The sequence below is a fragment of the Columba livia genome, chromosome 2 (assembly GCF_036013475.1).
Source record: "Columba livia isolate bColLiv1 breed racing homer chromosome 2, bColLiv1.pat.W.v2, whole genome shotgun sequence".
NCBI lineage: Eukaryota > Metazoa > Chordata > Aves > Columbiformes > Columbidae > Columba > Columba livia.
Genome location: NC_088603.1, coordinates 42206420 through 42219738, shown reverse-complemented (window position 1 = coordinate 42219738; position 13319 = coordinate 42206420). Strand labels below are relative to the sequence as shown.

Below are 13319 nucleotides of genomic sequence, written 5' to 3'. Positions count from 1 at the left end.
ACCTCCTTGTTCACACAACAAATGCCCCCTTCTGCCCCACAGGGAGGGCAGTGCAGCACGATATGCATCCCACCCAATGCGTGAGAGCAACAGTGCCATAAAATCAAGCCCACCTCCCCTTCTTCAACAAACACCTGCAGCAGCACCTCAGGGAGAATCAGAGCAGCACAGACTTATGAACCTTTCCTAGGGAAACCATCCCTACTTCCTGGCATGAGCAGGGGCTTTCCTTCTTTAGAACTATATATCAATGTTAGCAGCATTAAATAATCTCTGGCAACTTTGACTTCCATGAATTTGTGAAGTCCTACCTTTGAATGTGTTTTTTTTCCTCCACAGTATCCTGTACTTTATAATGTAAATGCATGCTAACAAAAAAATATGAAAAAGAAGCAAATAAACAAAAACAACAAACAAAACCAAAACACAACACCTGCTGCCTGGTATTCTTTAATCAGAACCGCTCTATTTTCTGTTCAAGAAATGAGTATCAGTCCTTCAAGTTACCTGTTTTTATGACGCTGTCTTCTGGCATCTCCTCCCCATGCTTGGGGATGTTTGAAGTCTTCTCCTATGGAAACAACTTCATATCCTTGATTATCTTTTTGCCTTTCTCTACGTCTTCTGTAGTTTGGAGGCTACAGATCTGCTTTTTGGGGGGAGGAGGAGAGCCTGAACTGAATGCAATGTTCTAGATGTGGGTTCATCAGAGATTTTATTCAGTGGTTTACCAAGCCGTTCCACCACGCTGTTTGGTTATTCCCCTCCCAATAATTTCTGGTGTTAGTCATCAAAGAGCTCCCAATGTGCCTCCAAGATGTTATTTTCCTTTTGATTATAGCCAATTCAGAGAACATCCTTGTGTTCACAGCTAAGGATGTGCCATCTGTAGTACTTTTCAATTATTCACACCAAATTCAACCTTCGTTTTATCATCATCTGCTAACTCAGAAACGTGAGAATCTGCTACATTTCTTCACAGTTAGCTGTAGGCTGGACTGCCCTCAGTAACTGTTTATCACCCACAAATGTTATCAGTTCATTATTAACTGCTTTTTCCAGGTCATCCAGAATTAAGTTGCACAGCATTGGTCCCTTTCTGAGATCTGACACCGGGACACCGTTTCAGCAACCACCCTCCTTCAAGAAAATAGATAATCTCTTCTTCCTTTTATTTCTTATCTTTTAACCAGTAACTAATCCATAGGATTATTTTTCCCCTTCTCACATGCTAGCCTAGTTTCTTTCAGAATATTTGCCATATCTGTCCACAACTCCCCCTTAGTACCTGATCAGCTCTTGGCCCTTGCGAAAGAGGGATTCCTGGTTCTGCTTTGCTTAGAAAAAAACGTTCCCATTTGGTTTTGCTTTACATCTAACCTCCCACAATTTACACCCTCTTCTATTTTCCTTCTTCAAATTTCACTCCTACAATTTAAAGACTATGTTTTTAACTCCTGAAATCTCATTTACTCTTGTTTAGCAATGACAGATTTTCTCCCAGTGTGGAAGTAGAAGGACACCCTTTTAAAGTCTATTTAGATTCACTCTGAGACCCTACTGAACATCTAAACATGCGGCCAGACTCCATGATACCTTCAAGCATTTTAACTTCCAGCTGCTCTTTTCACTTTCCCTTCTCTTGCTTGCTTCCTAATGCTTATGATTTGCCCCTTCCAAACTGAAAACCATTGTGGTGAATATCTGTATTGCACCTCTTTGGTAAAATAGAATTCTCTTTCCTTCCTGGGAAGACCAGAACCTACACCACCACATTTTCTAGTTGTACACTGTCCCTGAAAGTTATGGCAATTGCTGTGCAAAATCTTGCTGTTGAAGACTTATAAAACACAATATACATTATTGGTGAATATATCTGTATCTAATTCTGTACAAAATCGAGAGCAGAATAAAAGTACAAAGTATGAGCCTGAATGCACACAGCCAAATGCACCATCACAAATCCTACCCACAGACCATAATAACACTAGAAAATGAGCACAGAAAAATCAGTAATAGTTTTAAGAAAAAAAAAAAAAAAAGGCTTATCCTTTACCCTTTAGAAACAAAAATGAGGAAGTAAGTTTTTTTAAAAAATTAGGCTAGTGAAATGAATCACATCTAACCTACTGAGGCCTAGTTCTACTTTTCCTGAAACATCTTATAGATAAAAAATTAAGAATCACTGTGCTATGCATTTCCCTCTTTATTGTCTATCATATACTACCTCCCGTGAATACGGAAAAATCTATTTCCTTTCATTGTATTTATATACTAAGGTATCACAGCAAAAAATATAGCAATTTACCCATTTTTGAGCAAAACTCTTTTAGTAATTAAAATAATTCCTTGCAGTATTATGCAATCAAAATTTTAAAAATGTCATTGACTTCAAAGGGTAGCATGTAGGCTTTTCTACAGGCAGTAGTTTTGGACAGAAAGGTGTGTGGTAAACATGATAAAAACAAGTTCTTTCATATGCTAAAGGTCTTTATCTTTCTTTTCTGTTTCTTTTTAATGAAACAAAGAGATGCAGTTCAAGTATTTGAGCTGTCACTAATACTAGCATTGTCAAGTCCACAGAGCTGAGGGACAGTGATTTGATTTATTTTCTTCGTCAGACAAATTCAGCTTGATGAGTTTACATCTATTGGTTATTAGAATATTACCTTGATTCTTAGATTTTCAATGGGGATGTCAGTACTGGCTTTAAAAGAAGAAAAGTTCTGTGAGGAGAGATGTCTGATAGAGCATCAATTAAAGAAAAACAGTAGACTTGGAGAACTGACATGAAACCATCCCTCCAGAGCCTTTCTACAGAGTACTGCTTAACTGGGTTTGAATTGGTTTTGGGCAGGGTTTAAACACATAGAGTCAGAACCTCAGTTGGGGCAAAACTGTACTAGCTCCAGATCCAGGCTTACAGATCAAGTAATAAAGTGGAAAAACTAAAAAAATAAAGATAAACAAGACTTCACGTGTTTTAAGACTGTCCATGTTTTTCTAAATGTCATTTAACTAATTTTGTCCAAATTTTGTGGAGATATTCCTGTACTTATTTGTGAATAAACAGCACTGGATTCTTGATTAAGTTAGCACCTCCAGCTCAGTCCCTTCTTTTAGCTAGTCCCCCTTGCTTTTTTCAAAAGTAGCATAGCCAGGATCCAAAATATCACTTGGGGAACATAGCTATAGAAAAAAAAGTCCAATTTTGCACTGAAGGAGATTTAAGAGAAATTAGGAAGATTCTATCAGGAATGAACTTGGCTCAGCCTACACAGAGGCACTACATGTCCCGCTCAGTAGGGTTTGTTATATTGCCAGCACAATATAACATTTTATCTGCTCTCTTCAGATTCATGTGTGGATTTAGCCCTACAGCTTTTGGCTCCCGCAGGAGGCCACGCAGAGCTCGGGGAGCTGGAGGCGGCATTTTGGCAATGCTGGAAAGTTCACCAAGATAGAGCTTGAAAAAAGGAGGGTATAAAATGCAAACTAAGCAGGATGCGTAATGAACAGCCTCCTTGCCTTAGAAAGTAATTTTTTTACTTAATGGCAAAGAGAAAAGGCAGAGGGACACACACACACAGAGAAATATCAGAAAACAGATATTTTTTTGATAGATTCCATGCTTTACAAGCATTAACATGCTTTTAATATGCCAAAAACTTCACTGAGATAGAAAAATGTAAATAGCTAAGCTGGTCACAAGAACTGCTACTCAGGCAGGACTTGGCCCACAAAGATAACGTAAGAAGTTGAGTCTATGCACGTTTAAAAAAAAATAAAATGTTGGGTGTTTTTTTTTCCAATTCTCTCACCTGTTTTGGAATAAATTTTAGATATTCTTTTAACAACGTGCTGAAAGAAGTAAGATAAACAGGCTTGTGCCCTCTAAAATATAAAAGAATATAATTGTAAAAGAAATAATGAAAAATCTGAGGGGAGATAAGAGTTTTTTTAATTTTTTCAGGCTGTCCTTCAACATTTGATTTTGCAAAACAGTGTTTTATACAGTATTTAATCCACCCTTTTGCAATCCATACTTCAGTGTCTATATGAACCCAGAGACAAGTATTGTTTTATTATAGTAATAAAGGACAAGAGGAATACATTCCTGTGAATTTTTCCCTTCGAAAGGAGAAAACCATCACGTTTTTCAAGACAGCAGAGATTTAAAGTTTCCATTTCATATTCAAAGCTGAATTTAACTGCGTGGACTTTGTGTTTTCCTAAGTATTTATCCATAAAATAATAAAAAAAAACACGCAATAGAATATGCCCAGCCTATACATTCACTTATTTCATTCACCTTTTTAGAAAAGCACCCTAAAAAATAAAGCTACTTTTAGTTACGAACCAATATGCATATTAAAAAGTCTAATTTTATTTAACCATTTTATTTTTCTTTTCCTCTCCACCACTAGTGGTACTCTAGTTTGAACACGACACTAAGTTTGCTGCTGCTTTCTCGCCTTCCTCCCCAGCGCTGGGGACACCTGCCTGAAGCTCCTGGGACAGAGTAAGGGAGTGTGAGATGAAAACCCACCACGTTTCCCCACTTACCTCTCTCTGATGTCCTGCAATGCAGCTCCTTCGTGTTGGCTCCTCCCCAGTGCTGCTGAGATGCCCTCTGGTTTTACCCAGGCCTTGGTCCCTTGCACCCGGAGTCAGGGCACTCTGCACACCCCACACTGTGCCCCTCGCCCATCACAGCGAGTGGCCCCAAAAATGGGCTACCATCCACCAGCTCTTCACCTGGCACCCCAAGGAGAGAAGTGCCCCTCAGGGACCTTCCACTCCAGGACCTTTCACAGCCACTTCATTGTTGCTTCTCTCTTCTACTTGATCAAACCCAGTGTGCTCTGGCACTGGACAGGTTTCTGATCAATAAAATACTCTGTTTTACATGGTTCAAATTTAAGCTTTTATTTGTTTTTTAAATTAAAAAAATAAATTTCGTTATTAAATAGTGGAATGGGTCTAAACTAATGTTTACATATTAATTCACTTGCTTTAGGATACCACCAGAGAAATAATTAAAGTACACCACCCGGACAAAACTTTCTGTTAGAAAGCTCAACAGTGGCATAATTTAGTTAAACAAGGAAAAAACAAAACAAACAAAAAAAAAAACCAAAAACCAAAAAGTCTTAATGTTTACAATGAAGGTTAGAAGTAAACCTCTGGTTTTAGTGTCATCCAAATCTAGTTTCCATCACAAAGGCAGTCATTGTATTCAGAATACTATACCACAGTGCTAATGTCATCAGCTTCGTCTGGTTTCTTTTGCCTGCTTGGCAGGGATTTCAAGTACTCAAGGTGCCTCCTTGCATCCTCCTGATTTTGCCGGACATAGTAAACCACGTATGAGATCACCATGGTGAACCAGCCAAACATGGTGACCAGCATGGCGTAGTCCGTAGTCTTTTTAGGAAGGTTGCAGAGGTCAGCATCGTTGGCAGCATTGAGGAACGGTCTCCCAGCATGTTCATCCAGCACAGAAGTCTTGCAGATGACGTTGTTGGCTGTCTCGTGGTTGGAGGCCATGCTCCTCAACACCTGCTGCAGCGTGCAGTCACAGTGCCAGGGATTGTTTGCAATTCTGGCTCTGGCCTTTAAGTTGTTGAAAGCGTTTTTGTGCACGCTTTGAATCCGGTTGTCGGACAAATCCAGAGTCTGCAAGGTTTCTGCCACCCCTTTAAAGGCGTGTTCGTCTATAAACTCGATCCCATTTTTTGACAAATTGAGGACTCTCAGTTGGTGCAAGTCCTTAAAAATTTCATTGGGGATAGATGTTATCTGATTGGAGTCCAAATAAAGTAAGACTGTTTCTGGAGGAAGATCTCTGGGTATTTCCTTGAGGTTCGCGTTGCTACAGCTGACATTCAGACCTCCGGAGTGAGAACAGAGGCAGCCTTTCGGGCACATACTGGCAGAATGAAAGCACAGTATCATGAGGACAAAACTTTGTAAGAGCAGACACATGGAGAGGGAACGAGTTAACCACAGGTCTACCAAATTCATGCTGGGGTGTCAGCATAATCACACGACCATTTCTCATTCAGCCAATAGTGATGGGAAAAGGATCGGCGAAGTCGAAATGTGGCTTCATCTTCTTCGGTGAGATTAGTAAAAACTGACTAACATGCGGGCTTCCTCATGGTCAATAATCTTCTTAGAAGCACACCTACAGAGAGGAAGGAAAACAAATCCCTCTTACCATAAACTCCAATCTCAAGTTTGTTTTCGTTAAAAAAAATAGAAATAAAATTAAGTCAACATGAAGTGCAACACTAAATAAATGATCTATTATCCCATCAGTGCACCAACGGATTTATTTAGGTAACTCCTATTAGCATTAATCTGAGTTTAGTACATAAATCCTCAGTACAGTTTTATGAGGATAGACTACACTTATTACAAATTGCACAGGTTTGGGCTTTAATACTTTTTAGAGGAGGCACTATTTTGTTTTTATCACAGACTTTTCTAAAAGAGCTATAAAACTAAATTACATTTTCCCTTACTAAAGTAGAAGATGCATTAACAGGAACTAAGAGTTGGACCTCTGGCAACAGTGACAGGGAAGTGAGGAATTTGTAGTGGTCAATGCAAACATCTCAAAATATTTTGTGCTATTTTAAGTCCAAAACAAAGTACTTCAGTAAGGAAATATTTTTGCTGTATCAAGAGCAAAAATTAAGTAAACCAAATGCTGTTGAAAGACACCATAAACATCCACCATCTCCCTGTTTGCCTCCCCCTCCTTCTCTTCTTCTTTGGACCACTGGATTTCTTGTACCTCTCAGCATTTTGTGAGACACTGCTGTGAGACCCACAGAAATCATTCCTACTTGCAGTTTTCTTGAAAATTTTCTATTAACACAGAGAAAAAGAAAGAAATGTAACAATTGCCAAAAACCTCACATCCCCCCAAGCAAGTAAAACTCTCACAAACCTACGTACGAGCCAAACAAAAAAACCTCTTATTCATGGCATGTAATTTGCTAATAGAACATATGAAAAATATTGTTTCTGCTTGTCCCTTCTAAAGTTGGCTTAAAAATAGTAAATATCCAGAAGCTTTTCTATTTTTTCCTTTAATTGGAGCACAAACACAGAAGCCTGAAATGCTGACCTATAAGCTTTCAAAGACAACCTCATCTATTTCTTCCCCTATTATGGTAAACTATGAATTTTCTAACCACAACAGGTCCATTTGTTTTCACATACATGCCCTCTGTCTTTGTAGCAGCTTGGATATTTGCAGCCTCCAGGTTCTATTTACATATAAATGATTTTCTTTTTCCTGAATGCACAGTATCATCCACTGAACAACAAAATCCCTGCAGGAAGGATACATGTGATTCTACAGGAAAAATTGCAACCACTTTTGCCTGTAGAACTCACATACTAACTGTAGTTTCTGGCACATCACAGTAATACGGATCAGATGTGTCATGCAGTATTTCAAACCCATAGCTCATGCTTTATTTAACCCTTTTGCCGAGGCGCAGCATGTCAGTAACATCACAGAAAACAAACAAACAAACAAAACCCAAAACATGTGTATAACATGTACGTTATGTGTGATTGCTCCATGGCTATGGCTCAGGAGCAGAAAAAGCTCAACACACTGCAGCCCTGCAAAGAGCTGTAGTGTATCACCACTACTCTTCAACTTATCTGTTGATCAAGAGAGAGATAAGCCCAGGAACCCACACAGAAATTTTACACTTGGACACCATAACATGGAAATCTTCTAGTGTAAAATTAAAAAGAAAGGAAATTGTTGGCAACAAGATAGTGAAGTTAACCCTGGAGTTGTGAACCATTAAGAAGAGAAGTAAACAGAGCACAAAAAGCTTCCTGTGAGGAAATGCAAGTGAGGTAGCACCTCTAGAACAGAGAGTCCTGCGGGATCTCTGTGGAAGAAACAGGGTTTCCATGAGAGAAGTCGGTTGCACTGGGTGCATCCTTGCCATTTCTCCCTGCAGCTCTTTGGTCACCACAATGCTTGGTCTTCAGATCAGACAGAAATCTCCTACAGAAGGAGACAAGTTGCAGAAGTTGTTTCTTCCTAGCCTGCCCAGAAGTGCTAAGCACTTGCTAAAACATGCAGTGCATTTGGAGGCCAAGCTGGAGCTGGCAACCTACTCCTTCCTCCCATGGTCCTGGGTGCTGCTGCAAAGCCTGTCCCTGGAAAAACAGCCACCTATCTTCCCTCCATGTTCACATGTCTCACTACTGTGCTGCACAAAGAGAGTAGATGAATGGTCCAGCTCATCACCACAGAATAAGCATCTCATCACTGACTACTCCTATACAGTGGCTTTCCACCAACGACACTGGAGTCCTGCCGCAAGAACCGATGGACTGGGCTGAAGGAGCAAAGACCTGAAGCAGATGCTTAATTTTGTAGAAGCATAAAAATCACACTGTTCTCACCACAGTGTGACAATTAAGTCTCATATTTGAGTCATTACAGGCTAAAAAGCCCCTGTCAACCTGAAATTACACCATGGATCCTACCAAGCCCTCCATAGTGCTGTTATGCCACCAGAGATCATGTGTCAGAGATGCCCCATGCACCAAAACTAATGTGGAACTTCTTCAACACACTGAAGGCAAACAAAGTTCTTTTTCTTTATTGTATTAATGTGTTCAGAGTGGAAGAAGAAGGATCATTACAGACTAAGCAGGAAAGTGTTTAATGAAGCAATGCCTCTTCAAAAGAGAAAACTAAGTAAATGGATAAAGAGGGAAAAAAACTCCCAATCTTTTAAGTAGTTAGAAAGTGCAAATACAAGTTTAAAACCATAATTAACAACCCCATCAACAAAACTTAGCTGAGCAAGAAAAAAGCTCAGCGAATTCTCAGTAAATTAACTGGAAGCAACCCAATGGGACTGAGCATCAGTCAAGGGAAACAGAGCTTTGTTTACTTCTATAATCAGAATATCTGATCCAAGGGGTATCTGAGGTTTGGGTTTCACCAACAAACTTACAGCAATAACTTTCTTGACTCACAGGCAGCTTAGTGACTGCAACAAGAGAAAAGAGAACTAGGACCTGCACATTTGAAATGCCAAAAAGAAGATTTTTGGCTTTCTGAGCATCTATATAATTTTCTCTGCTTGGAACACAATGAATAAAGAAAGTAACAAAGTTGGAATAAAGACAAGAGATACATACCAGATGGAAACACTAAAAGACTACAGAGAAAGGGATGACAGACTCAGAATTAAAATAAATATATGAATTAACTAGAAAACTGCCAATAAAGAAAAAAAATAAAAATAAATTTAAAAGTAAATGAAGACACAGGGAAATGACAGCAATACCAGAAGCACAGGTAACAACATGGTATAAAAAGGCTTTTTTGTGTACATTTCTAAAATATAAGTACAAACATAGTAAACCTAACATACAAGTCAAATATTGCAGGGCAATAAAATTGCAGAGGGAGGATTGCACAAAAGAATTCTTTACAGTCTTGCGACTGAAACTGGTTTTCAAGCTTTCCTCTTCTCATGCTTCCCCAAGACTACTCACTCAGTACAAACAGCACAGGAAAATGTACAAATCTTGAAATCCTCAAGGAAAGCACATTTGCTTTTAATGCACAGTGAGATTTCTTCTGAGCTTCAGGTGTCAGGTATTTGCAGATGTTTCCAGCAAGCAAGGTGCACAGACTGTATCTTAGTACTTGAATGCAATATTACTAAATTAGACATTTTATTAATAACTCCTCCCCACAATAAATTAGTGCTGTAAAAAAAGCATTTGTGCCTCCAACTACCGATCTGGAAAAAAGAGCCTACAGAAAGTCCACAACAAGACTACTTGCAATATTCATTTATGCTGTTTTGTCTTCAGAGCAAAATATGGGCGGATAGGAAATCCTACAACCATCAATATGACACAGACTGAGACTCTCTGAGACTCTCACTTAGACAACAAAATATGCATAAAAAAAGAATCAATCACATATATCGTTAAAGATGTCTTACTTAACAAAGAGAAGGGGGAAATCAAGGGGAGTTAAAAGTGGTTTCTCCTATGGTGGAGACTTCCAGAGTCCACATGGCAGCTCTTCAGTCGTTACCCAAATGCTCACGTATGTGTGAGCAGTTCCTCACTGTCCCTCCACACAGCTTCTGACCCCGTAAAAAGCAAGAATGGAGCAGCTGCCAGTCCCTTGCACTTGGAGGCCAGCCACCAATCTGAGAGGACTCAAAAGCAGAGACAAAAATCAGCCTTAAGAGGTATTCTGCCTATAGTATTTTAAACACACACCACCCCCTCAGCCATCAGGATCAGCTTGCATCTCCATCAAGATGAATGCAGCGGAGCCACTTGTTGGTGACAGTCCTCCTGAAATGTATATCCTCCAAATGGAGGAGAGAGATTCCTTCCTGCTTGTTCACCAGATACCTTCTCCATACAGCGCGTGCCTGGAGTTCAAAAGGGTGCTTCAAAGATCACTTTCTAGCACTACAAAAATCACCTGTGACAGCCAAATGCTTTTGTTCAAGTCACTCCACTATCACAACACTTTACTTGCAATTTCACCTGAATTCTCACACATTTTCAGGTGAATTTCCAAACATTTCTCTTGAGGAGAGATCAAGAACGTTACCCTTTTCCTGACGGTTATTCAGCAAGCAAGATCTCATATGATAAAGACAAAACCATGACCCAATGTATTTAATATAAAAGACTTTATGGGATGATTCCTGCCCTAAATCACAGAAATGAGGGCCACAAATGAAGTCTGTAGAACAGAATCGCACAGGTCGATGCCAAAGTAAGAACCCCCAACTCACACACAGCATCATCTCCCATCTTGCTTGTGGTCAGACATTTGATGGGAAGAATCATCAGCAGCTCTCTGCAGTCAGTACCACCCTGGCTTTCACTAGATCACAGACTGTAACGACTCCTCAGTGACAAGAGATGGGAGGGCAGATTTTTTGTTTTTGTTGTTGTTATCACTCACAAACAAGCAGAAATGAGAAAATGGAGAAAGATATGATCCTAAAAAACATTCTTGTTCCCTAAGGCAAACAGCACAGGCACTGTGCAGAAAGCACTCTTCTAGCAATAACGATTGGTAAATATTGCTGGTATTCTGGAAGATGCTCTTACTTTGGGATGTGATGTCATGCGATGCTGAGAGAAAAAGACTGAAGGTGCTATGGCATCAAGCTGCAGCTGAAGCATGGTCTCCTTTGGATTGCATTTTGGTCGCCTTTTGAGCACATGTTTCTTCCCATCGTGTTCCTCTTCCTACTCACTATGCAGTGTTCCCTCTTTTTTCCCTCTTCCTACTCCAGGGACTGATGAGCTGATCACAGCTAGGCTGGTGCAAAAGAAATTGTGGTTTTTGCATTGTTGAAATTTGCCATTTGATATTGGAATAGATTCTTAAATAAATGTGCTTATGTTATACATCATTTTAACACACTTTTCTCGATGCATGGGCTTTTTTTTTGCTACTGACTTATTATTTGCTGTTTATTTTATATTTATTTTAGACTATGGAAATGATGCTAGACAAAAAGCAAATCTGAGTGATTTTCTTATTTGAGTTCAAAACGGATCATAAAGCAAGAGGAGACAACCTGCAATATCAACAATGCATTTGGCCCAGGAACTGCTGACGAACATACAGTCTGTGGTGGTACAAGAAGTTTTGCAAAGGAAACGAGAGCCTTGAAGATGAGGAGTGTAGCAGCTGGCCATTGGGAAGTTGACAACAACAAATTGAGAACAATCATCAAAGCTGATCCTCTTACAACTACATGAGAATGTGCTGAAGAACTTGACGTCAACTATTCTACAGTCATTCTGCATTTGAAGCAAACTGGAAAAGTGAAAAAGCTCAAGAAGTGGGTGCCTCATGAGCTGACCAAAAATAAATTAAAAAAAGTCAGTGTTTTGAAGTGTCCTCTTATTCTACACAACAACAATGAATCATTTCTCGATTGGATTGTGATGTGCTACAAGAAATAGATTTTATATGACAACCGGAGATGACCAGCTTAGCAGCTGGACCAAGAAGAACCTCCAAAGCACTTCCTAAAGCCAAGTTTGCACCAAAAAAGGTCATGGTCATTGTTTGGTGGTCTGCTACCAGGCTGATTCACTACAGCTTTCTGAATCCTGGCAAAACCATCTGAGAAGTATACTCAGCAAATTGATGAGATGCATTGAAAACTGCAATGCCTGCAGCAGGCATTGGTCAACAGAAAGGGTCTAATTCTTCTCCAGCAGATGAAGCGGGACTGCAGTGGTGTCCCAAAAGCATGAGCAATGCTAAAGGCAACTACAGTAGCACTGGGATCCTGGGGTATGCAGTGAGGGCACAGGAGCAAGGCAAGCTTATGGAGTCCAGTATGGGCACAGTAAGAAAGTGAGAGCGTAGCTTTTAAGTCACCTACAGATTTTTATGTGGCTTCTAGGATCAGCAAGTCTGGCTACAAAGGGGTTTTTTGCTGCTGATCTCTTATGCATGATCAACGGTGCAGATTCCATAAGCTAAGTTAGGTCTTTGCTGGCATTTGAGCAACAACACTATCCTCTTGTCATGTGCAAGGAGAGCCACATGGCACAAATGTCTCACTGTGAAGGAAATTCAGTGACAGTAGCTCCATTTTCCCTACCAATAATGTGAGTTACTAGAATAGTGTCCTCTTCTGGTCTTCAAAGATGGATACTGTGACAAAAAACATTGCAACCATTACTCCTGCAATGTCAAAGGGGTCACAGCTAATTAGAGATGGTTGGCATCTGCACGCACAGTTTGTATTTGTGGTTACTGAAGATGTCATGATTAAAGAGGAATTTCTTGTTATTGTAGCTTATGTGCTCAAATGAGCAAGCAAGAATGGGAAGAGGCAAAAGGAAGCAGCCAACAGTTTAACCACAGAGGGTGGCCTGTTGTTTGAGTCATGATTACACTCAATCTGTCTAGTTTGACACTTATCGACCACCAGAAAAATTCAAAAAAATTATGTACAACCCAGCTTCCCAAGAATGTGCATTTTAGGGTCTGGTGAACAATTCACCTGCTGAGCCATACCATGCTTCTGATGATGTACAGACAGAAAACTTAAATGACCTTGCTGATAACTTTAGGCATAGTACCTGAAGAAGACCTCATTTGAAAACAGATCCCCAATGGCACTACAGAGTTCCACGCTCCTTCAGATCAGAGTCCACTGCAAATGTCACTGTTTCTTCAGTTAATATCAAAAGTGTCCCCATGAGCAACTGCTGGCCTTCCACATGGGAGATGCACCACACATGTC

At 39.9% G+C, this 13319-nt stretch overlaps 1 protein-coding gene across 3 annotated transcripts in view; it reads right to left on the bottom strand.

Moving 5' to 3' along the window:
- Positions 1–4913: 4913 nt before the first annotated feature.
- Positions 4914–13319, bottom strand: part of LRRC3B (leucine rich repeat containing 3B) — a 47847-nt gene continuing 39441 nt past the window's right edge. For all 3 annotated transcript variants that reach the window (XM_065051592.1, XM_065051593.1, XM_065051594.1), the window contains exon 2: positions 4914–6190. In XM_065051592.1, the coding sequence (XP_064907664.1) occupies positions 5248–6027 (780 nt within the window). In that variant the 5' untranslated portion in view covers positions 6028–6190 and the 3' untranslated portion in view covers positions 4914–5247. The remainder of the gene's footprint in view (positions 6191–13319) is intronic.